Below are 24687 nucleotides of genomic sequence, written 5' to 3'. Positions count from 1 at the left end.
TCCCTTTCTGACAATGAGTGTCTGCTGTTGTTAGCAATCACTCTGCTTTGTGACAGGAAACCTGAAGGTAGAGCTGAAAAAGTGACATTGTGTGGTTCCCCTTGTAAGTAAAACACCAGTACCATTATTCAAGCAGCACACGCTAAATGCTGGAGGAACTTAGCAGGCCAGTCAACATCTATGGAAAATGGTACTGTCAACGTTTCATGCCGAGACCCTTTATCAGGATCGGAGGGAAAAGAGTAAGGAGGTGGGGGGAAGGAAGGGAAGAACCACTGTTGATAGGTCGAGCCGGGAAGGATGGGAGGGTGAAGTAAAGAGCTCGAAAGTTGATTGGTGAAAGAGATCCATGGTTGGAGATGGGGGAATCTGATAGGAGAGGACAGAAGGCCATGGAAGAAAGAAAAGGGGGAGGAGCACCCGAGGGAGGTGATGGGGCGGGTAAGGGGATAAGATCAGAGAGGGAAATGGGAATGAGGAATGGTGTAGGAGAAGGGGAGCCATGACCAGAAGTTCGAGAAATTGATACTCATGCCATTAGTTTGGAGGCTATCTAGATATATAAGGTGTTGCTCCTCCAACTGGAGTGTGTCCTCATTCTGACAGTAGAGGAGTCCATGGACTGACATGTCAGAATGGGAAAGGGAAGTGGAATTAAAATGTGTGGCCACTGGGAGATCCCGCTTTTTCTGGTGGACAGAGCATAGGCGCTTGGCGAAGTGGTCTCCCAATCTACATCGGGTTTCACCGACATACATGAGACCATACCGGGAGCACTGGATACAGTACGTGACCTAAACAGACTCACAGGTGATGTATCACCTCACCTGGAAGGACTTTTTGGGGCCCTGAATGGTGCTGGGAGAGGAGATGTAGGTTTCTGTGAATTCCTTGACTCACCAGACTATTGAGGAACAGGACAAAATCAGAAAACTTGATCATTTTTCAATGAAATGATTCCAGGGAGGCAGAGATGATCTCCAGAATCATCATCAGCAGCATTGCTGTAACACATTTTTGAAATTTGATGTAATTAGGGGAAGGGCCATGTTTTATAAATTGGATCTGTCTTTAAGATGGCAATAGCAAAGCAGGAATATCAATAATAATTTGAATTGCTGTATGATTCAATAAAAGTCTGAGCACAATTTGTAGGATTCTTTGAAGAGATAACTTGAGGATGAGGAAGGGAGTTAATAAGAGGTCGGAGAATTGATGAAATTGTTAATCAACTCATAAGAATGATGAAGCTCGCAAAACTTTATAAAGTTGCCATTAGAGACACTGACCCAGGGCGTGATTTCAATGTCCAGGCGGTGCCACGAAGGCTTCATACTGTTCGTCCACCTGTTTTCCTGACTGACAACCCATACTCTAACTTTTCCAGAACGCAGAGGTCATGAAGCAAATGACTTCGTTTCGTCAGACGCAGGAAGACATGGAACAGGTGAAGAAGGAGCTGGAGGAAACCGTGCAGCAGTTGAAAGATGATATGCAGCAGAAAGTGAGTTTACTATCCGGCCAAGTTACAATAAATCAGAAATCAGGGTCTGACCCGAAGGTTGGAGCCTTAGTTCAATGGCATAATTGGATCTTGAATGACCTCTGGGTTTTTTAATGATGTACCTCTCTTCCCTCTTTCACACCCTCCACCCCTAGCCGACTCTCTTTCCCAACACCACTCTTCCTTTTGCTCCCTTAAGATAGTGTATAAAATTCTTTCTACGGTTTTAGCCACTTGCCCTGAGACGTCATGTAGCTGAGAATCTATTTCTGTTTGCCAGTATTCTTGTGGCATGTCTGGATCAAAAATGCTGTGTCTATGCAGTTACCAGTGCATGTTTAAACGTGGGCAGTGGGTGTTTGGCTATGGAAGGTTACAGCCAAGCCTAGTCACGCTGCTGTTTTTGGGTGACACACTGACACTTTCTGCAGTGTTTGCTGGATAATTACGTGAAACCATAACATGTGGAAGTAAATTAAAGCCAAACAGAATTCAACTCAAAATGTTATATTTGGAATCCCGGTTGATGAGAGCAGTGTGTTTGTGTGTTTGATGTCATCATCACGGATCTTGGCAGTTCCACATAGCGCACTGCTCGAAAACAAACGAGTGTGTGGGAGAGTGGCAGAAACAGGCCCAGTTGCAAGGAAGCAGAAGGTAGTGGTTGTAAGGGTGTGATTGTAAGCTGTTACCAGTGGAATTCACAAGACTCCACGCTCAGTGTCTTGCTGCTTTTACACATTAATGATTCAGACTTGAATGAGGCCGCAAGGTGACATGGTGTTACAGCTAGTAAAGCTGGTGCTGCACAGTGCATCGGGGTTGAAAGCTAACCTCTGTGGGGTGTGCACGAGCCCCTTGTGACTGTGTCAGTTTCCTCCTTACCGATTAGGGGAAAATTAATGAGGGAATCAGACAGCTTTCTGAGTCAGCATACATTTAGTGTAAGAATGGTCTCCTTCTCAGTTGTGTGTGAGCATACAATAATAAAAGTACAGCATTTGGGCCCATCTAGTTCATGCTGAAGCCATTTAAGCTACCTACTCCCACCAACCATAGTCCTCCACACCCCTACCCTCCATGTACCTATCCAAACTTTATTTAAATTTTGAAATCGAGCTCAGATGCACCACTTGTGCTGGTAGCTCGTTCCACAGTATCATGACCCTCTGAGTGAAGAAGTTTCCCCTCTTGTTCACCTTAAACTTTTCACCTTTCACCCTTAGCCAATGACCTCTAATTGTCGTCCCACTTAACCTCAGTGGAAAACACCTGCGTGCATCTACCCTGTCTATAGCCCTCATAATTTTGTATACCTCTGTCAAATCTCCTTTCAATCTGTTAAATTGAATTGACTTTTATTAATTACATCCTTCATATATATGAGTAAAAATCTTTACATTACATCTGTCTAAATGTGCAATTATAGTAATTTATAATAAATATCATGTACAACTGGAGAGTCAATATAACATAGAAATACAGTTGTGTCAGCATAAATTAATCAGTCTGATGGCCTGGTGGAAGAAACTGTCCCGGAGCCTGTTGGACCTGGCTTTAATGCTGCAGAACCGTTTCCTGGATGGTAGCAGCTGGAACAGTTTGTGATTGGGGTGACTGGGGTCTCTAATGATCCTTTGGGCCCTTTTTACACACCTGTCTTTGTAAATGTCCTAAATAGTGAGAAGTTCACATCTACAGATGTGCTGGGCTGTCTGCACCACTTGGGATCTTGTGCGTTTCAATCAAGTCCCCTCACACTCTTCTAAACCTCAGTGGATACTGGCCTAACCTATTCAGTTTTCCTCTGAGGGGCAATGTGCCCATTTCTGATAAGAACCCACTTAACTTTCTCTGAATTGCTTAATGCATTAATATCCTTAAATAAGGAGACCAGTACACAGTAGTCCAGATGCGGTCTGACTGATATCCTTCGTAAATGAAGCACAAACCTCACTATCTTCACATTTATACTCTGTTCTTGGTTGGTGCAACTGTAACAAAACCAAATTTCCCTCGGGATCAATAAAGTATGACTATGACTACTATTCAATTCACCGCACAATGTGCATTTTGTTATCTCTGCTGTTCACTTGTACCTGCAATCATGCACGAAGACATCCAAGTCCCTTGACTGCTTGTCACCTCTCAGCATTAGATAATCAGTTTTTTAAATGTTTCTTTCTTCCAAAATGGACAATTATGCATTTTTCCTGCAGTGTTCTCCTGTATTGGAACATCTCGGTTTGGAGAAGAAATGATTGGGATTGCACACGGTTTTGATAGATAATTGAATGTATATTTGGAAGTCGTGTTTGTGGTGTGTGGTGCTGGATGAATAGATGGTGTTGTCTTTGGAGTTTCAGTTTTTAGGAATATGATTTTGGGAATCTATTTGATACATTTTCACCAGTCTTGTACAGTTCTTCTGGATATGGGGTTAATTTGAAGGTTGTTATGTAGAAGAGTCCAGTTGAGGATTTTATGTTTTCAGAGATGAAGATCTGTTTTTTTTTTCTGTGAGTTTACAAAGTCTATTAAAAGAGGCAGAATCCCAGGCAGTTTGGTGTCTCTGAACTGTAAAGATGATGTATTCTCTTTCCCAAAACCAATAGGAGCAGGAACAGACTCACAAGTTTGAAACTCTACAGGAGGAGCTACGGTCCAGGAAAGAAGAGGTAGTGTCCTTGAAAAGCTCACAGGAAGACTCTAAACAGGTGAGATCACACAGGAATAATTTTTAAATTTAGAGTGTGAGGTCTGGAACCCTGCTCCATTTATTCACCAGAATAGCTTAGCAATCAATTGCTTTTGGACATGGAATTTCCTCCTTGACTTAATTTCTGTTTGTCTGACCCTACCAGGCAAGCAGTGTGATGGCATCGACCATTGAGTCCCTGACTTCAGAAAAGGTGGCACTAAGCCAGGCTGTGGATGAGAAGGAGAGCGTGTTAACTGTGCTGCGGAATGAGTTGGAGCAGGTGAAGGAAGCCCTGTCAGCAGAGAAGGACAACACTAGTCGAATGGTTGAGGGGTTGCAGAATCAGCTGAATGAAAAGGTACATGGAGCATTTGCTCTGGTCAGGACGCAGGAATCACTTTGAATTTAACGATTGAATACCTTACAGTCAAGTCAAGTCACTTTTTATTGTCATTTCAACCATAACTGCTGGTACAGAACATAGTAAAAATGAGACAACGTTTTCCAGGACCATGGTGCTACATGAAACAATACAAAAACTACACTGAACTACGTAAGAAAAAACACAAAAACTACACTAGACTACAAACCTTTCCAGGACTGCATAAAGTGCACAAAACAGTGCAGGCACCATAATAAATAATAAACAAGACAGTAGGCACAGTAGAGGGCAGTAGGTTGGTGTCAGTCCAGGCTCTGGGTATTGAGGAGTCTAATGGCTTGCGGGAAGAAACTGTTACATAGTCTGGTCGTGAGAGCCCGAGTGCTTCGGTGCCTTTTTCCAGATGGCAGGAGGGAGAAGAGTTTGTCTGAGGGGTGAGTGGGGTCCTTCATAATGCTGTTTGCTTTACGGATGCAGCGTGTGGTGTAAATGTCTGTAACGGCAGGAAGAGAGACCCCGATGATCTTCTCAGCTGATCTCACTATCCGCTGCAGGGTCTTGCGATCCAAGACGGTGCAATTTCTGAACCAGGCAGTGATGCAGCTGCTCAGGATGCTCTCAATACAACCTCTGTAGAATGTGGTGAGGATGGGGGGGTGGGAGATGGACTTTTCTCAGCCTTCGCAGAAAATAGAGACGCTGCTGGGCTTTCTTTGCTATGGAGCTGGTGTTGAGGGACCAGGTGAGATTCTCTGCCAGGTGAACACCAAGAAATTTGGTGCTCCTAACGATCTCTACGGAGGAGTCGTTGATGTTCAGCGGAGAGTGGTCGCTTTGTGTCCTCCTGAAGTCAATAACCATCTCTTTTGTTTACGTTCAGAGACAGGTTGTTGGCTCTGCACCAGTCTGTTAGCTGCTGCACCTCCTCTCTGTATGCTGACTCATCGTTCTTGCTGATGACACCCACCACGGTTGTGTCATCGGTGAACTTGATGATGTGGTTCGAGCTGTGTGTTGCTGCACAGTCGTGGGTCAGCAGAGTGAATGGCAGTGGACTGAGCACACAGCCCTGGGGGGCCCCATGCTCAGTGTGATGGTGTTGGAGATGCTGCTCCCGATCCGGACTGACTGAGGACTCCCAGTCAGGAAGTCTAGGATCCATTTGCAGAGGGAGGTGTTCAGGCCCAGTAGGCTCAGCTTCCCAATCAGTTTCTGAGGAATGATTGTGTTGAATGCTGAACTGAAGTCTATGAACAGCATTCAAACCTACGTGCCTTTCTTGTCCAGGTGGGTGAGGGCCAGGTGGAGGGTGATGGCAATGGCATTATCTGTTGAGCGGTTGGGACGGTACACGAACTGCTGGGGGTCCAGTGAGGGGGGCAGCAGGGTCTTGATGTGCCTCATGACGAGCCTCTCGAAACACTTCATGATGATGGATGTGAGTGCGATGGGACGGTAGTCGTTGAGGCAGGACACTGCAGACTTCTTCGGCACGGGGATGATGGTGGCGGCCTTGAAGCATGTAGGAACGACGACGCTGCTCAGGGGGATGTTGAAGGTGTCAGTGAGAATCTCTGCTAGCTGGTCTGCACATCCTGTAAGCACTTTGCCAGGAATATTATCTGGTCCGGCAGCCTTCCGTGGGTTGACCCCACGCAGGGTTCTCCTCACATCGGCCACGGTAAGACATAGCACCTGATCATTTGGAGGAGGGGTGGTCTTCCTCGCTGCCACGTCATTATCCACCTCAAACCGAGCATAGAGGTTGTTCAGTATCATTTGAGATTAATGGTCTGCTTTTGATTATTCTGCAAACAAGAATGCTCCATTCTTTAGACCTGATCTTTAACATCCTCTAGAACAGATTGATAGGACTTTGTTAGGTGTCTTACCAAAAGAGCATGGTCTGCAGCACCATTCCTTCTGTGTGCTATTAAGAAGTCTGCCTATACTATTTGCTTAGTAGGGTGAGCTTCCAATTGAGCCATGGTGGCACATGTGTGTTCAGTAATCTGCCTTCAGTCTGTTTAACCTAATGGGCTGGGTGTGACATTTGGTTACCCTGTGTAAAAGAGCTGGGGTGTTTGGGTTGCCCTTTGTGACTGGGCTGGATTTATGGATTGCACTATGTGACAGGTCAGTTTTGCACACTTCGGTTAACGTGCCGGGTTTATGTATCTGTGTTCTCTAGGAGAGCCACGAGCAAGCTCTAGAGAAGCAGCTGCTTGATGAGCAGTTTGCTCTTCTGCGCTCTGCAGTCGAGGAAGCGGAGGGAATCATTCACGACGCACTTAACAGGTTGGAGGACCCCCTTCACGTTGGCTGCACCAGTTCTGCAGGTAAATACAGAAAGTAAGAGGCAGTTCAGAGTTTGTACTGCATATGGCTCGGAGTTGGTTGTAAATTATAGAATGTGAAGCAGTATTGAAGCTGATTTGCCAGAAGCTTTGAGACCTCAATACTTTTTAAACTTCAAGTAAGAGATGTGCACATTTTGGGCAAAATCATTTCACTGTGTGTAAGTGCATTGTGTTTTGCAAGTTTACTTGACAAATAGCTGGAATGATGAGGTTTTTGTGTGAGGAGAGCTTAGACATGCTGGATTTGTATCCATTGGTGTTCAGAAGAGTCAGTGGGTGCATGGATATTTTGCCTTCTGACATAATTTGGAAATTGGATCTGCTTTTTAAAAATAAGAGACATTACACCCTTCCTGCTAATTTGAGACAAATGAGGGAAATTGTTTAAAATGAGGACTGAGAGTCGCAGTATCATATTATGCCACAAAGAGATGGTCCCTTTCGAGCCCCCTTGTCCATTCCAACTGTGATGCCTTTTGCTCACAGTTTCACCTTCCTGATAGACCTTGGAACCCTTTTCCTTAAATACCAGTGGAAACAGACTCTCTGAATACTCTTAAGACAGAGGTAGATAGGTTGTTAGAATCTTTTCTCCTCTGATTAACGTAGGTAGATCGGAATGTGGAGTTGGAATTATAATCAGATCACCCATGATCTAGGTACATTGGTTTATTAGTATCATTTGTACTGGTATAGACTGAAAATCTTTATTTGACAGACTGAAGTGTTACAGTTACAGGGAAAGTACAACGCAGATTATAAAGTGCAAAGCCATTATGAAGTTGACTGAGGTCAAGAGTTCAAAGGTTCATTTATTTATCAAAGTATACAACTCTGAAATTCTTCTTCTCCAGGTAGTCATGAAACCAAGAAAGAAAGGCAGCACAATTATCAACCCCCAAATCACCCCTCCCCACTAAAAAAAAACAATAATGGAATAGGCACATTAATCCTCCAATCCAAAAGCACAGAATATCAAAAACCAGTGGTCCCCAACCACTGGGCCACAAAGCATGTGCTATTGGGCCACGAGGAAACAATGTGATTTGGTGATATGGAACGATATGAGTCAGCTGCACCTTTCCTCATTCCCTGTCACGCACTGTTGAACTTGAACATAGGGTTGCCAGCCGTCTCGTATTAGCTGGGACATCCCGTATATTGGGCTAAATTGGTTTGTCCCATACGGGACTGCCCTTGTCTCGTATTTCCCCCACTAAGGTAGAGCGTTCCTATGAAACCGTTTGTAAGCCAAAATGGCGTAAAGCGAAGAAGCAATTACCATTAATTTATATGGGAAAAATTTTTGAGCATTCCCAGACCCAAAAAATAACCTAACAAATCATACCAAATAACACATAAAACCTAAAATAACACTAACATATAGTAAAAGCAGGAATGGTACAATAAATACATAGCCTATATAAAGTAGAAATAATGTATGTACAGTGTATCAGAATCGGGAAGATTAAGCCAAAACTGATTTGTAGAAAAAAAAAATTGGCATGTACATGCATGCGCACACAGGTGCCCGCGCATGGCTTCATGGTCATAGTAGTCTTTCTCGGGGTAAACACAAGTGTCCCGTATTTGACTGCTACTTTTGTCCCTTATTTGGGAGTGAGAAAGTTGGCAACCCTACTTGAACACCCCCCGGCCGGTCTACAAGAATATTGTCAATATTAAACTGGTCCGTGGTGCTAAAAAGGTTGGGGACCCCTGTCAAAAACTATAAGACCGAAAAAAGTCCTTAGTCCAAGTCCACATCCAAAACGCAGAAAACCTGGGCAACATTCTCCAGGCACAGTGACAGGCTCTCCGCTCTCCGGTAGTGTAGCAGAGCGATGCTCAGCAATTAGACGGCAGGCAGCTGGCACTCGCCTTGATGCTTCTGTCTTCCTTGTTGCTTTAACTGGTGCACAGCATCGCTCATGTCCCGTCCCGCAGCTTGCCGTCCATGAGGTTTCCATGAGGTTCCCACATGCTGCTTCTGCGTCCTGAAATCCTCTCGGAGACTGCAGCGTCCAAACGACCTCCCGACTTCTACATTCGGCTCGAGTCTACCTTATTGTGCCAAGAGATCTTGTTAAACGGTGGAACTTGCTTGGGTCTAACTGGCTGCTTGTGATTGTGTGTTTCATTATCATTACTTACACAGTTACTGAGTAAGAGGTAGGAAGTGGATCTAGTCTGAAAGTAAGATTGAGGCTACATTTAGATCTCTCACAGACTTATTAAACAATGGGGCAGGTTTGTACCTCTTTCTGCACCTAATTCAGGTGTTCGTAGAAAAATGGACTAAACAGAAAGCAGAGTTCTGGCCAATTATGTCCTTTGCTCTTTAGACATTGTGCATTGCTCCTTACTGTTGTGAAAGACTTGAGGTACTTATTTGTATTGCGAGGAGCAAACTTTAATGAGATACAGTGCAGAATAGGCCATTCCGGCTCGTTGAGCCACGCTGCCCAGCAATCCTAGCCCAATCATGGGTTAATTTTCAATGACCAATTAACCGTCCAACCGGTATGTCTTTGGACTGTGGGAGGAAACTGGAGCACCCTGAGGAAACACATGCGGTCCCAGGGAGAATGTACAAACTCAGTACAGGTAGTGGTAGGAATTGAAGCCAGGTTGCCTGCACTGTTGAGCAGTGTGCTAACCACTACGTGACCTTGCATTCTCCAATCCTACAGGGAACTAATGTGAATGCCACCTATCATGGCACTGATATTCGGGAGTTAGACTGCTGGGACAGTGGCACTGCAGGTTCCTACTTAGAGACGCACATGATGTCTCTCCTCAGGAAATTGGTGATGCCGTGCGGAGAAACACCCAGTTGTAATGGTTGTAGACAGAGACCTGCAGCTGACTGGCTTGGCAGTTCAACAAAAGAACCTATGAATTCAATTCCTGATTACCAGTTTGATAAAAGCTGATAGCCATTCATGTTATTGAATCAAAGCACCATAGAACAGTGGGCTTTAAGCCAGATTTAGCAGGCATGTTGTGCAATAGAAACCTTAATTTCATGTTGCTACCTTTAACTGGATTGTTTTTGGGAGATTAAAATAGTTGGTCTGGAAAAGGTCAGAGAGCACTTTAAGGGATCAATTTGTGCGTCTGTGTTTATATCTTGGTGCCTTGCTAGATGGAGTATAGGTTGAGGGTGGGGTTATGACCATGAATGATAATACTATTCGAGATAATTTTGGAACATCTCTGATGTAAATGAGCTTTTGCACGAATGAAAGCTTGTCTTGCACAAATTAGCATTTTTGCTTGTGATGAGGGGCTTAGAGATATAGTCCCATTCTTCACGCCCAAAGAAAAGCTTCTTTTTGATGCTGTGCTCATTGTACTGAAGTGGTTTTATGTAAATAAGTGAAAGAAACATCAACTATCATTGATCCTTTTGCAGATTATCTCATCACAAGAGCTCAAGTTACGCTGGATTCCCTAAACAGACTACAGAATGGACACACAAAGTACCTAGCTGACAAATCAGGTGAGATCTAGAACTCAAAGTTGGAAGTTCAAAGTAAATGTTATTATCAAAGTACATATATGGCACCATACACAACTCTTGAGATTTATTTTCTTGTGGGCATACTCAATAAATCTATAGAATAACAACCATAACAGAATCAATAAAAGACTGCCCAACTAGGGCTTTTAACCAGAGTGCAGAAGTCAACAAGCTGTGGAAGTACAAAAGAAATAACAATAATAAATAAATAAGCAATAAGCAACAAGTACTGAGAATATGTGATGAAGATTCCTTGAAAGTGAGTCCATTGGTTATGGGCTCAATGATGGGACAAATGTAGTTATCCCCTTTGGTCAAGAGCCTGATAGCTACTTGGTTTGTCGTGTAGGCAAAACTTTGTTCAGACATTTTAGGATCATACTCCCCCGGCTCATGTAGGTTCAATTTTTTTTAGGTTATGAAGACGCGTAGTCCTCTTTTATTGTCATTTAGTAATGCATGCATTAAGAAATGATACAATATTCCCCCCGGTGTGATATCCCAAAACACAGGACAGACCAAGACTGAAAAAACTGACAAAACCACATAATTATAGCATATAGTTACAACAGTGCAACAATACCATAACTTGATGAAGAAGTCCATGAGTACAGTAAAAAGTTCAAAGTCTCGCAAATGTCCTACATCTCACGCAGACGGGAGAAAGAAGAAAAACTTTCTCTGCCATGCTGATCGCAGTCCACTCTGAGTCATCCGAAAACTTCGAGCTCTGATCAGCTCCCGACACCGAGTACTGAGTGCCATCTCTGTCCGAACAATTCGACCTCAACCTGGGTCGCCAACAGCAGGCAAAACCGGGGATTTTGAAGCCTACCCTCCGAAAGATTCCCGACCACGCAGTAACGACAGCAGCGAACGAGCGTTTCAGAAATTTCTCCAGATGTTCCTCTGTGCTTTCACGTCAATTCTCCATCAAATCAGAATTGTCCACGGCCCCTATTTAACGGTTGCGATATCATTTTTCACCAGAGGGCTGCGCACGTGCAGGCGTGCTGCTCTCTCTCCTCCCGCTTTTATTGGGTTCCAATAATATCATATAGCCATATAACAATTACAGCGCGGAAACAGGCCATCTCGGCCCTTCTGGTCAGTGCTGAACGCTTACTCTCACCTAGTCCCACCACCCTGCACTCAGCCCATAACCCTCCATTCCTTTCCTGTCCATATACCTATCCAATTTTACTTTAAATGACAATATCAAACCTGTCTCTACCACTTCTGCTGGAAGCTTGTTCCACACAGCTACCACTCCCTGAGTAAAGAAGTTCCGCCTCATGTTACCCCTAAACTTTTGCCCCCTAACTCTCAACTCATGTCCTCTTGTTTGAATCTCCCCCACTCTCAATGGAAAAAGCCTATCCATGTCAACTTTATCTATCCCCCTCATAATTTTAAATACCTCTATTAAGTCCACCCTCAACCTTCTATGCTCCAAAGAATAAAGACCCAACTTGTTCAACCTTCCTCTGTAACTTAGGTGCTGAAACCCAGGTAACATTATAGTAAATCTTCTCTGTTCTGTACTCTATTTTGTTGATATCTTTATCCTTAGGATGTATGTAAGGTTACCCGCTGCTGAACCCATTCAGTCATCATAGGCAGGGTTGGTTTTAGAACTGTGACCAAGTTTTGATTTGGAGGAATTTGCATGCATAATAAGGGAAAATCTGCATTGATGTCAGTGTACTAGTGTGGTTTATTGTCCAATTTCTTTGAATCTTTGTTCTGCTTCTACATCAAAAGCTCGGTGCTCAATTGGTCAGTTTGATTATGGGACGAAGAGCTTTTGGAGTAGCTAGAAGCCGGAGCCATAAATCCACTGGAGGCTGGGGCTGCTGCTGTTACAAGGCCACAGTGCCCCCACGTGGACTGGTCTGCAGCCGCTTTGGGAATTAGCAACCTAATGTCTTCCAGTCAAGGTACCAAGGACCTGTGCTCCTCACATTGACAGGTGGCCATGCATTGGTTGTGGTGCTAGAAGTTACCATGGTCCTTTACTACTAGACTTTCACCTTCTCCCTAGGAGCAACTAGTCACATGACTGGAATCGGGTAATTTGCAGCCTGCGAATATATAAAGCAAGAGTTACAGTATATCAGCTCGCCAGTGGGAATACCAATTCAACATGAAAAGGGGGTGTGTGATAGGTCAGGAAAAGCCTGCTTCAGGGGCAGACTTGCATTTGCCCGAGTGTTTTTTATATATATTGATATGCCATCATAGTACCGTACAGAGGGAGTGCTGCACTGTCAGGGTGCCATTCTGCATTTGAAATGCAGGCCACAATGGGTGTCCTTGATGGCAAGCAACTGGCTAGCAGGTTAGATAACAATAAGCACAGAGGAAGGACATGTATTCATTCAATGTATAGTTGATCACTCAATTGACTAGTGCGGTGTCCAGTTTTCATGTGAAATCTGAGTGCTGTTGGAAACATAGCCACAAATCAGGATCAGATCATCTGTTTTGGTGTTAATTGAAGGATAAACATCAGCCTGTGCAAATAGGGAGAGTTCCTCAATGATTTAATGCCCTGGCCTTCTGAATCCATTTGAGGGAATGTGGTCTCTTGGCTAATGAAAAATAGCATCTCTGCCAGTGTAGGGTTCCCTCAGTACCACCGAGGAGCTCCATACCACCAGGAAAGACGGGATGGTGAACAGGCTGTTCAACTGAACATGTCTGCATGGAGTTCTAACATAAATCCACCTTTCTACACCATCACCATTTTTCTTTATTCTCTTCGGTCTCAGGCTAGAATCCACTGATGACTGAGCTTCCACATCCCTCTCTGATAAAGAATTCCAAAGATCTATATCTTTGACCAAAGAATTTTTTTCCTTTGGTTATAAATAAACAACCCCTCAGTCTCAGACTGTGATGACAGCTCGGTATTTTCAACACCATTATCCAGTCAAAGCTTGTTGTCAGGCTCCAAGACATGGGTCTCTGTAGCTTCCCGTGCTGTCGGGCCCTCGACCTCCTCGCTGGAAGCTCAGGATCAGTATGGATCAGAAACTTCGTCTCCTCCTCACTGACCTAAAACACAGGTGCACTTCAGGCCTGTGTGTGTAGCCACTTGCTCTGCTCTCTCTCTGCTTCTTACTGCATGGCTAAGCACAGCCTCAAACCCATCTACAAATCTGCCAATGACACACTGTAGTCGGCAGCATCATGAATAGCGAAGTATAGGAGTGAGTTGGGCTGGCCGCTCGAGTAGTGTCATAACAACAGACTTGTGCTCCGTGTCAGCAAAACTAAGGAACTGATTGTGGGAAAGTAAACACTCGCCAGTCCATGTTCAAGGATCAGTGATGGAATGAGTGAGCAGCTTCAAGTTCCTGGATGTCAACATCTTGGATTTCTATTCTGGGCCCAGCAAACAGATGAAACCGTGGTGATGGTGCACCAGTCACTCTTTTAGAAGTTTAAGGAGATTCAGTGTGGCACCAAAGACTCTGCCAAACTTCTAATGACGTACAAGCATTTTGACTGGTAATATCACGGCCTGATATGGGAACTCTAATGCACAGAGACATAAAAGGCTCTAGAGCAGGGGTCGGCAACCTTAAGCACAAATGATTTTCTAGCATGCGTTATTCATTAATTTGAGGCAAAACATAACTAGATGTATTTAAATGGATAATTCCCATATTTCAAGTTTTTTATGGCATTTATCTGGCCCACCGTCCGCTCATTAATACACGATCCGGCCCACAGAGGCAAAAAGGTTGCCGACCCCGGCTCTAGAGAGTGGTGGGCTCAGCTATTTCCATTGTGAGAAGGTAACATTGGTCATCAGAGACTCCCCCCATCTGGGCCACAGCCTCTTCTCATTACTGCTGTTGTGCAGCAGATACGAGAGCCTGAAGACCTACAGCTTCTTCCCCATTGTTATCAGGTTCTTGAACCAACCTGAAAAATTCTGTCTTGCACTAGGTTTCCCTCTGATTCCACTAATTCCATTATGTTATTTTTGTTTGTGTCTTGTAAGTTGTTTATGATTTATGTTCATTTAAATTAATGTAAATTGTGTTTGTCTTCTTTGTAATGTGCTGCTACTACAAAACTCTGCTTTTCATGGCATTTATTACCCAGTTGTAAGCCCATGACAGTAGATGTGAATTTAGTTCTACACTCTTGCCTTTGAATCAGCCTATCGACATCTGTGTGATGAAAGAAATCCCCATTTATCAGAGAAGACATGCCCATTCAGTTGACTTTTGCCATTAGGGCTGTTGTTTCATCACTGTAGGGTATCCCGTGAATGATTTGTTACATCAGTTTAAAACAAGTACTGTATATCATTCCTCATTGGGTTAAGGAAACCACACAACATGCAAAGTTTGGTTGCATCAAAGCTTGAGTAAGTGCTGTGACTGTTCTTTGTTCTTTTACTACAACTCCATTGCAATCACCACTAGGCTGTTTTATCTTCTAATTACTTGGTAAATTGGACAGCTTTTGGGATCTTTTTGTCCAAGCATATCCCTATTGCTAATATTGCCAATACTTTTTATTCTCTCCTACCATGGTTGATGAAGTTGGGCACTTGGAATGTCTGCACCAATATTTGCAAAGTGTATGCCAGCATAATTAATTGTTTCAGAGATGGAGGAGCTGGAAATTCTTCATGATATGGACAGGGGATCGCTGCTTAAGATGTACTGGGTTCACATCTGACATTACTGTGTTTGTTTTTTTTGATTCTCTAAAAGATTTATTTATTTTTCAGATGCTAGCAGCCTGCTGCAGTCAGTGACCCTCTTTACCCATCTGATGAGTGACACCATTGTTCAGGGAAGTGCCACTTCCCACATGGTTCCAATGGAGCAGGCGGATAGTAAGTAACGTTTATTGTCTGCATTTGCCAGTGTTGTTAATCCATTATTTGCAGGCGGTTAGTAATGCTCTGTCTGCTCTCTGCAGACTGAGTAATGTCATCACTGCTGTGTACTGATGGTAAGTAATGCCATCACTCCGCTGTCTGCCGTGAGTGATGTCATCACTCTGCCGCGAGTGATGTCATCTCTCTGCTGTCTGCTGACAGCAGAGTAATACCATCATGTAATATGAAGGTAAGCTATCCAATAATAAAAAAGGAGGACACCAAAAAATTTTTCGGGTATAAAGAGTAAAAGGAAAGTGAGTGGCTATCGGACCACTGGAAAATGAGGCTCGAAAGTTAGTATTGGGGTTCACAGAAAAGGCAGATGAACTTAATAAGTATTTTGCATCAATATTCACTGTGGAAGACACAAGCAATAAGCCAGAAATTTGAGAGTCAGTGGGCAGAAGTGGGTTCAATTGCTATCACTAAGGGGAAGGTGCTTGGGAAACTGAAAGTTCTTAAGGTAGATAAGTCACCTGGACCAGATGGACTACACCCCAATGTTCTGAAAGAAGTAGCTGAAGGCTTTTGTAAAGGCATTTGTAATGATCTTTCAAGAGTCACCAGATTCTGGAATGGTTTCGGAGGACTGGAAAACAGCAAATATCACTCCACTCTTTAAGAAGGGAGGATAGCAAAAGAAAGGAACTTATCGGCTAGTTAGCCTGTCTTCATTGGTTGGGAAGATGTTGGCGTCAATTATAAAGAATGAGGTTTCGAGGTACTCGTAGGCACATGATAAAATAGGCCAAAGTCATCACAATTTCCAAAGGGGAAATCCTTTCTGACAAATCTATTAGAGTTCTTTGAAAAAATAACAGGCAGGATAGACAAAGGAGAGTTGATGGATGTATATATAAGGATCTTCAGAAGGTCTTTGGCAAGGTGCCGCACATGAGGCTGCTTAACTAGATAAGAGCCCGTGGTATTACAGGAAAGACTCTGATATGGATAGGAGGTTGGCTGACTGACAGGAGACTAAGTGTGGGAATAAAGGGAACCTTTGCTGGTTGGCTACCAATGACTAGTGGTGTTGGGACTGCTTCTTTTCATGTCATATGTCAGTGATACGAATAATGGAATTAATGGCTTTATGGCAAAGTTGGCAGATGACATGAAGATAGGTGGAGTGTCAGGTAGTATTGAGGAAGCAGGGAGTCTGTAGAAGGGTTTAGACAGATGGGAAGAATGGGCAAAAAAGTGCCTGATGGAATATAGTGTAAGGCAGTGTAAAGTCATGCACTTTGGTGGAAAGTTAGAATTTTTAAAAAAAATCAGAAGTGCAAAGGGACTAGGGAGTCCACATACAGGTCTCCCAAGACTCTCCAGTTTAAGATGGCTTTTATGAAGCGTAGTGACTATTTGCTGGTTAGAGATAAACAAACATAGCTATGAACTACTTTACTAATCGTAGTTTTCCTGGTGAACAACTTCCTTTTGGAGATGAGCTTTTGAGCCTTCTGTATGACTTGGCATTTTTGAGGTGTGAATTGAACTCTCGAAGGTGTGGAACAATTGCGTTGTGGTGTGTACGGGCTGAATTGAGGCTGCAGGGCCAGGCCCGAGAGCAGGAAATGAGCTAATGTTTGGCCATTGCTGGAGCGGCTGGAGGCGATTGGATGCTGTAGAGACAAGGTGAGGCAGAGGAAAGACTCGAGGTTTGATCAATTTAAGCACTGGGTCAAATTGGTAATGTCGAGTACAGGACAAGTCGAGGTGCTGGAGCCTGGGTTCAAGAGCAAGGATTGACCAGAGATTTGGAAGATTTGAGCGCTGGGCCAGATCAGGGTGCCAGGGCTGGAGGTGAGGGTGGGCCTCTTCAGTTTGCTGCTCCGCGAGGTTTACTCGGCTCTGTGCTGCACTGAGGCTGTGGCCTGCAAATAATGGGCTCAATTTTACTGTTTGCCCAATTTGTGTTTTTTTTCCCCCTGCACATTGGGTGTTTGGTGGTCTGTCTTAATCGATTCTACTGGATTTCTTAGTTTTATGGCTGTCTCAACGTTGTGTATAGTATACATCGATAATAAGTATTCGTGTTTGTCCATCATTGTCGATGAAGGCCTTGACACCAATTGATGGTGTCGAGTCTAGCGCATGATTTGGATTTAAGTGAGGGAGAGTTGCGCAGTGTCAGCCTCACTCTCTCTTCCCAATTCCCATCTGGATCCAGTGGCAAGACAATAGTCGAGACGGCTGGAGATGGGACTAGGTGCAGTGGATGACCAGGACGTCTTCTGTGTCTAGTCATGCTGTATGAGTTCCACGACGCTTGCAGAGACCTCCTTCTTGACCGTTGGACCTTCCATTGGTCTCGTCCACTCAATCCGCTGGAGTCTGTCTTCACATGCTGGTACATGTTGTGTATAGTATACATACTTTGATAATAAATATACTTTGAACTTTGTAGGATTCCTTGAAGATTGACTTGCAGGTTGAGTTACTGGTAAGGAAGGCAATTGTATTGTTGGCATTCATTTCAAGAAGACTAGGATATAGAATCAGGATGTAATGATGAGGCTGTATAAGTCATTGATCAGACCTTATTTGGAGTATTGCTGGCATTGGAGAGGGACCAGAGGAAATTTTTGGGTATGATTCAGGGAACGAAAGGGTTAACACAGGAGCATTTGGCTCCAGGCCTGTACTCACTGAAGATTAGAAGAATGAAGAGGAATCTCATTGAAACCCATTGAATATCAAAAGGACATGTTGGAGTGGATGAGGAGAGGATGTTTCCTATCGTAGGGGAGTCTCGGACCAGATGGCACAGCCTCAGAATAGAGGAACAGAGATGAGGAATTTCTAGCTAGCAGATAGTGAATCTGTGGAATTTATTGCCACAGAGGGCTGTGGAGGCCAAGTCCTTGGGTATATTTAATGCAGAGCTTGATAGGTTCTTGATTAGTCATGGTGTCAAAAGTTACGGGAAGTAGGCAAGAGAATAGGGTCTTGAGAAGGGTAATAAATCAGCCATGGTGGAATAGCAAACGGGACTCGATGGACTGAATGGCCTAATTCTGCTTCTATGTCTGATGGTCTTCACACTTGCATACCTCTGCACTGCATGAACAGCATCATGACTGCACTTCACATTCTGTTCCTCCATCTCTTTAATTTCCCCTCCTCTGGTGTGTCTGTCCCCTAGCTGCCTTCTCTTGCACCACTCAGCTTCCTCTCCCCTCCCCCATTCTGTATTTCCTCCGTGCTGTCTCTGCACCTCTCTTGGAATTCTTCCGTAATAGGAAAGAAGGGAACAGAAAACCCTCCACCTTCCTGTAAATTGGTACAGAACAATTGGTTTGGACCTTTGGTTTGGACTGTTATGCAAGTAGATCTTGTATATTTGCTGCTCTTTCTTCAGAAAAAATCAGTGATAATTTCTTAAAAGAACGAAATGGATTTATTGATTTTTGTCCTGATGAAGGGACTTGGCCCGAAACGTCGACTGTACCTCTCCTAGAGATGCTGCCTGGCCTGCTGCGTTCACCAGCAACTTTTATGTGTGTTGCTTGAAATTCCAGCATCTGCAGATTTCCTCATGTTTGCGTTATTGATTTCTTGATTTTTTTTTTGCTCTCAGCATATTTTTGAAAAGATTATATGTTGCAGTGGGGCTCTAATTTGATACTGCATCACCGTGCGTAGAGGGGTCACTGCACAGGATAGAAAAAGCTGCAGAGAGTTGTAAACAGCCAACTCTATCATGGGCACTAGCCTTCCCAGTGTCAAGGACAACTTCAGAAAAGCAGCAGCCATCATTAAGGACCCCCACCATGCCCTCTTCTCATTGCTAAAATCGGTGAGGAGGTACAGGTGCCTGAGTCCCCTCTACTGTCAGATTTCTGAACGGACAATAAAGTCACGAACACTACTTTGTTATTTTTGCTCTTATTTTTGCACTACTTATTTAAATATAATTCTTGTTGTAATTTGTAGTGTATTTTGTGTATTGCACTGACTGCGCCACAAAACAACGCACTTCACGACATAGTCACTGTTAATAATTCTGATTAAGGCTTTCTGGTGTTCTGACTTTTTGGTACCCTGGTGTGGATGGTGAAATAGGTGCTACTCTCCCAAGCACTCTTTCCTAGATCTGAGCTCAGGGCAGGGGTGGTGAATATTTGGCCACGCGTGCCGCACAGTTTCTAGAAGTAGTAACCCTGCCTGATCTTTACTTGTTCCATAACCTAAAAATGTCAAAATCTGCGGGTTGAGTCCATGGTGAGTCAATAAGGAACGAACTTGAAATAAAAAACCTTGGGTATAGTGTTTTGCATTTATAATAATTGATCACACTATCCTGGCCAGACCTGACATTGTATTGTTTTCCGATTGTTAGACCTGTTGGAAGCATGTAAACAGTGCGGCAGCAACGTACTCTCCTACTTCTCCAATTTCAAGGACTCTACGACACTGAGCGCTGCAGATTGCACTCAAGTGAGAGAGAGTCTGAACCAGATACACACCATTGCAGAGGTAAGAAGCTGAGCCTGCTCCTTTAAGTCTGCGAGAACTGGATAAAGTTGGGAGCATATTGAAACAATCTAAACTGCGGGAAGGTCCAGCCGGGATTACTTACACTGTTTCTCCATCCGAGAACAGCTGAAGTAACAGGATTTAAGAACTGAACCACTGTTGTTCATTGAAGGCAAAATATGCTATCTGTGTAACTCTTGAAATTCTGGACTGACTGAGCTTTCTATTCATCTCTGTTGTCTGCGATGCTGCTGACTGCTGCACATGTGTTTGTTTTAGGAACTAAGGCCTAAAGGACGAGACATCAAACAGAAAGAACTAGGTGACCTTGTGGAGCAAGAGATGTCTGCTACGTCTGCCGCTGTTGAGGCAGCAACCAAAAGGATAGAGGTGATTTCAAGTACAGTGTTAATTTCATTGGCTAGAACAGTAGAAAGTTGTTATAATATTCTGTTGTGCTAAGAGGCATGTCTGGACGAGAGGATATTGTGGTGTACGTGAAGAAACACTTAGAGCAAGATTGATTCCTGGGACATATGGAATCTTCCCGCAGCAATTTGTTTTCTGTTCCAGTTTTCAGCATCTGCAGTCTCTTGTATTTTTATTTAGTACGAGTCCCATTTCTCAGCTCTCAGCCAGTAACTATGTTGGTGACGGCAGACACATATACAAAAGAACAGATAGGGAGCACTAGGTGGGCACTCAGACCATCAAGTTTGTTCCACTGTTTAATAAGGTTGTGGTGATCTGATTGTGTGACCTCACCTCCACATTGCTACTTAGCCACAGAATCTTTCATTCCCATGCAAAACAAGTATCTATCTTCATTTGCTTTGCAGATATTCAAAGGCTCAGTGTTTCAGTGGCCTTTGAGGAAGAGAGTTCTAAAGATTCACAGTCCTCAGTGTAAACTGTTTTCCTCATCTGTGTCTTAAAGTGATGACTCCGTATTTTTAAGCAGTGAGAAGAGAAGGGAAATGGGTCAAATGCAGGCGGATGGGACAGGCTAGTTCTAGATGCTCCCACAAGGAAGCATCCTCTCCACTTCCACCCTATCAAGCCTGCCCAAAATCTTGTCTGTTCTAGTTAAATCATGTATCACTCTTTTTAAATTCCAATAGATACAAGCCCAGCCTTCCCTTGTATTCCAAGATGGTGCTGACGATATTTTGCAGACAGCTTAATAAACTAGTGAAGGTTCTACTGGGTATACTTCTTTTGAAATGCGATCGCTGCAATCCGCAGCTGTAATTTCCCTTTAAGGAACGTACCTTTGAGCCGTCTAATCGAGCTAGCAATTTTACAATCTCTTGAAGGACTTGGTGAACCTGACTCCCAGGATTGGAGATACACCACACTGAAGTGGACGAAGTTCAGCCAGCATTGCTGGAAGAGAATGTCGGGGTGGGCTTCAAGCCAGATTTAAAGTGTTGAGGCCAGAGAGCTGAAAGCAAACCAGTGTGCAGCCCCACTACTCTGTCCCAGCCAAGATCCACCCCCACCACCCGCCACCTGAGCCTGTCCTATTTGACCGTCTCCCTCTCTCCTCACCACTACTGCCAGGCAGGAGGTGCAGGGATCTTGGGTCGCGTTCTCCCAGGTTCAGGCACAGTTGTTGCCCTACAGCCATCCTTAACCAGCTTCACCCAGTGCTGAACTGACTCTGCAGCCTGGAGGCTCTGCAATTCACATTCTCAGTACTATTTGTTTATTGTCTTTTATAATTTGCACTGTTTGTCCTCTTTTGCACAGTGGATGTTTGTTGGTCTTTGTTATGTTTTTTTTTCATGGATCCTGTTGTATTTCTTTTACCTTGTGGGTGCCTGCAAAAACTGATTCTCAGTGTTGTATCTGATTATACATACTTTGTACTTTGAACTTGTATGGCAACCTGCCAGCTCTAGGTTTTAATCTAATAAATCTTCTGTGAACTGCTTCTGGTGCATTACCATCTTAGTTAACTAAGCGACTTGTCCTATACAGAGTGCTGCATGCATGGTACATTATAATTCCCTACCTATAAATAATAACTTTCCTTTGGATTTAATAATTATCTGCTCTGCCTGCCTATTGGTCTTTTGTCATATGCACTTGGACACCCAGCTCCCTGAACATGCTTCCCCAGATAACTTTTAAAATGAATTTCTGCTTCAATTGTCCTTACAGGCAGTGAGTTCCAACCATCTATAAAAGAACGGAAGAAGCATCTGTTGCACTTTAGATTAAACCAAAATTCCCCAGTTTTTGAATAAGCTTACCAGCTTTTGGAAATTTTTGCCTCTGTTGACATTTCTCTAAGGGAAACTAGCAGACACACATAATTTTCTTGATTGATTGAGATACAACGCGGAATAGCCCCTTCCAGCCCTCCGAGCTGCATCTGCCCAGCAATCCCCGATTTAATTCTCGCCTAATCCTAGGACAATTTACAATGACCAATTAACCTGCATCTTTGGAGTGAGGGAGGAAACCAGAGCACCTGGAGGAAACCCATGCAGAGAATGTACAAATGCCTTACGGGAACAACAGGAATTCTGCAGATGCTGGAAATTCAAGCAACACACATTAAAGTTGCTGGTGAACGCAGCAGGTCAGGCAGCATCTCTAGGAGGAGGTACAGTCGACGTTTCAGGCCGAGACCCTTCGTCAGGACTAACTGAAGGAAGAGTTAGTAAGTGATTTGAAAGTGGGAGGGGAAGGGGGAGATCCAAAATGATAGGAGAAGACAGGAGGGGGAGGGATGGAGCCAAGAGCTGGACAGGTGATTGGCAAAGGGGATACGAGAGGATCATGGGACAGGAGGCCCAGGGAGAAAGACAAGGGAGGGAGGGAACCCAGAGGATGGGCAAGGGGTATAGACAGAGGGAGAATAAGGAGAGTGATAGAAAGAATATGTGTATAAAAATAAATAACGGATGGGGTACGAGGGGGAGGTGGGGCATTAGCGGAAGTTAGAGAAGTCAATGTTCATGCCATCGTTTTCTTTCAGCCAGAGACCTCTTGCTCCCACCACGAATCCAAAGTAAGCTACTGTCTCTGCACCTGTAAGCTCTTTTATCTGGCGTGTGAGATGTTTATACTTTTCCTCCTTCTCCTTCCACGCCTTTTCAAGGGACAGATGGCTGTCCTCATATCTGATGGTCACGTCGACTACAGCTGCTTTCCCTCTCTTAACAAAGATCAGGTTCGGCTTCCATAGTGATCCGTCCTCTGTTCTTATATGAGGTTCGACGTACGCATCCCATCCAAGCTTACAGGCTTTGTCTTTCAGCCACCTTGTTATGCCTCTTAATCCGGCTCCTTTTCACCTCCGCGCATCTCCCGGAGATATGGGCCAGGGTCTCATTGGCCACACTACATCTCCTACAGGTTTTCACTCGATCTTTGTCCCCTTTATTCCTTGTACACCGTGTTGGATACTGTCCACATCTTAGCAGCAAAGCATCCGCTATCTGGTAGCCCTTCCAGCCTTCGTGGTTTTTCAGCCACCAATTAGATGGCTCATTATTCCTGAAGTCTCTGATTCCGGATCCCTGTATAGTTAGCTGGGCCCACTTTTCGAATTCGGTCGTCCGCCAGTCTAACTCGAATTTGGGTGGTCCACTCACCTCATCCTCCATCATCTCCCCAAAGACGTCGTAACCTCTACCAGGTGCTCTCGGTCTGTCCACCATGTATGATTGGATGTCAGAGTCCTGCTCCCCCATGACTTCCTTCAGCACCTCGAGACTAGCCAGACTCTTGATTTTGCCTGGTTGTCCTTGTTGGCCATGGTGAACGACACTTTGATAACTCTGTCCTCCGAGAGCTCCAATGCCGGCCTTTTCCTCATCACAGCTATCGGAATCAGCACTTCCAACTTTGGTAGGCTTAATCCTCCGTACTTATTCCTGGCATACAGTATTCCATCTGCTGTATCCTGGGGTAGGTGGAGGATCTCCTTGGCCGCTGTCCTGATGGCATGAACATTGACTTCTCTAACTTCCGCTAATGCCCCACCTCCCCCTCGTACCCCATCCGTTATTTATCCTTATACACACATTCTTTCTCTCTCTCTCCTTTTTCTCCCTCTGTCCCGCTGACTATACCCCTTGCCCAGCCTCTGGGTTCCCCCCCTTGTCTTTCTCCCTGGACCTCCTGTCCCATGATCCTCTCATATCCCCTTTGCCAATCACCTGTCCAGCTCTTGGCTCCATCCCTCCCCCTCCTGTCTTCTCCTATCATTTCAGATCTCCGCCTCCCCCTCCCACTTTCAAATCTCTTACTAACTCTTCCTTCAGTTAGTCCTGACGAAGGATCTCGGCCCGAAACGTCGACTGTACCTCTTCCTAGAGATGCTGCCTGGCCTGCTGCGTTCACCAGCAACTTTGAAATGCCTAATGGGTAGCGGCTGGAATTGAACCCAAGTTGCTGGTACTGTAAAGTGTTACTCTCACCACTGTGTTATTGTGCCTTCTGTATATCTCCTGTAAATTTCACTCGGGACTCCTCTGTTCTCGGGCAACCAAATGTAGCCCAGTGAAAAGTTTCTCATTGCTTGAATCCTCCCGCTGTGCTACTGTTCCTGTAAATCCTCTCTGTACATTCTGTAGCACTGTCAGCCTATCTAATGTGCAATTATTTAGAGTATTCCAGCAGTAGTCTGATTGCTGCTTCACGCTGTTTTATAATGACCTCCTTTTCTCTTGTATTCTGTAGCCTGGCAATTAAAAGAAAGAATCTCTTGTACTAAACTAGGATATCCAGATCTCTTAATGCGCTTCGGCAGATAGTATTTAAAAGTCGTGAGGATTTCTGCCTCAATTACAGCTCTAGCTGTTGGT

At 44.3% G+C, this 24687-nt stretch overlaps 1 protein-coding gene across 3 annotated transcripts in view; it reads left to right on the top strand.

Annotated features, from left to right (window-relative positions):
* The window catches only part of hip1 (huntingtin interacting protein 1), a 320161-nt gene that overhangs the window by 276609 nt on the left and 18865 nt on the right, over window positions 1–24687 (top strand). For all 3 annotated transcript variants that reach the window (XM_072243134.1, XM_072243136.1, XM_072243135.1), the window contains 8 exons: window positions 1388–1504; window positions 4120–4221; window positions 4369–4563; window positions 6779–6926; window positions 10366–10452; window positions 15230–15337; window positions 19728–19864; window positions 20144–20254. In XM_072243134.1, coding sequence (XP_072099235.1) covers window positions 1388–1504; window positions 4120–4221; window positions 4369–4563; window positions 6779–6926; window positions 10366–10452; window positions 15230–15337; window positions 19728–19864; window positions 20144–20254 — 1005 coding nt within the window. The remainder of the gene's footprint in view (window positions 1–1387; window positions 1505–4119; window positions 4222–4368; window positions 4564–6778; window positions 6927–10365; window positions 10453–15229; window positions 15338–19727; window positions 19865–20143; window positions 20255–24687) is intronic.

Source organism: Mobula birostris, chromosome 25 (genome assembly GCF_030028105.1).
Source record: "Mobula birostris isolate sMobBir1 chromosome 25, sMobBir1.hap1, whole genome shotgun sequence".
Taxonomy (NCBI): domain Eukaryota; kingdom Metazoa; phylum Chordata; class Chondrichthyes; order Myliobatiformes; family Myliobatidae; genus Mobula; species Mobula birostris.
This window is presented reverse-complemented; position numbering and strand designations above follow the sequence as displayed.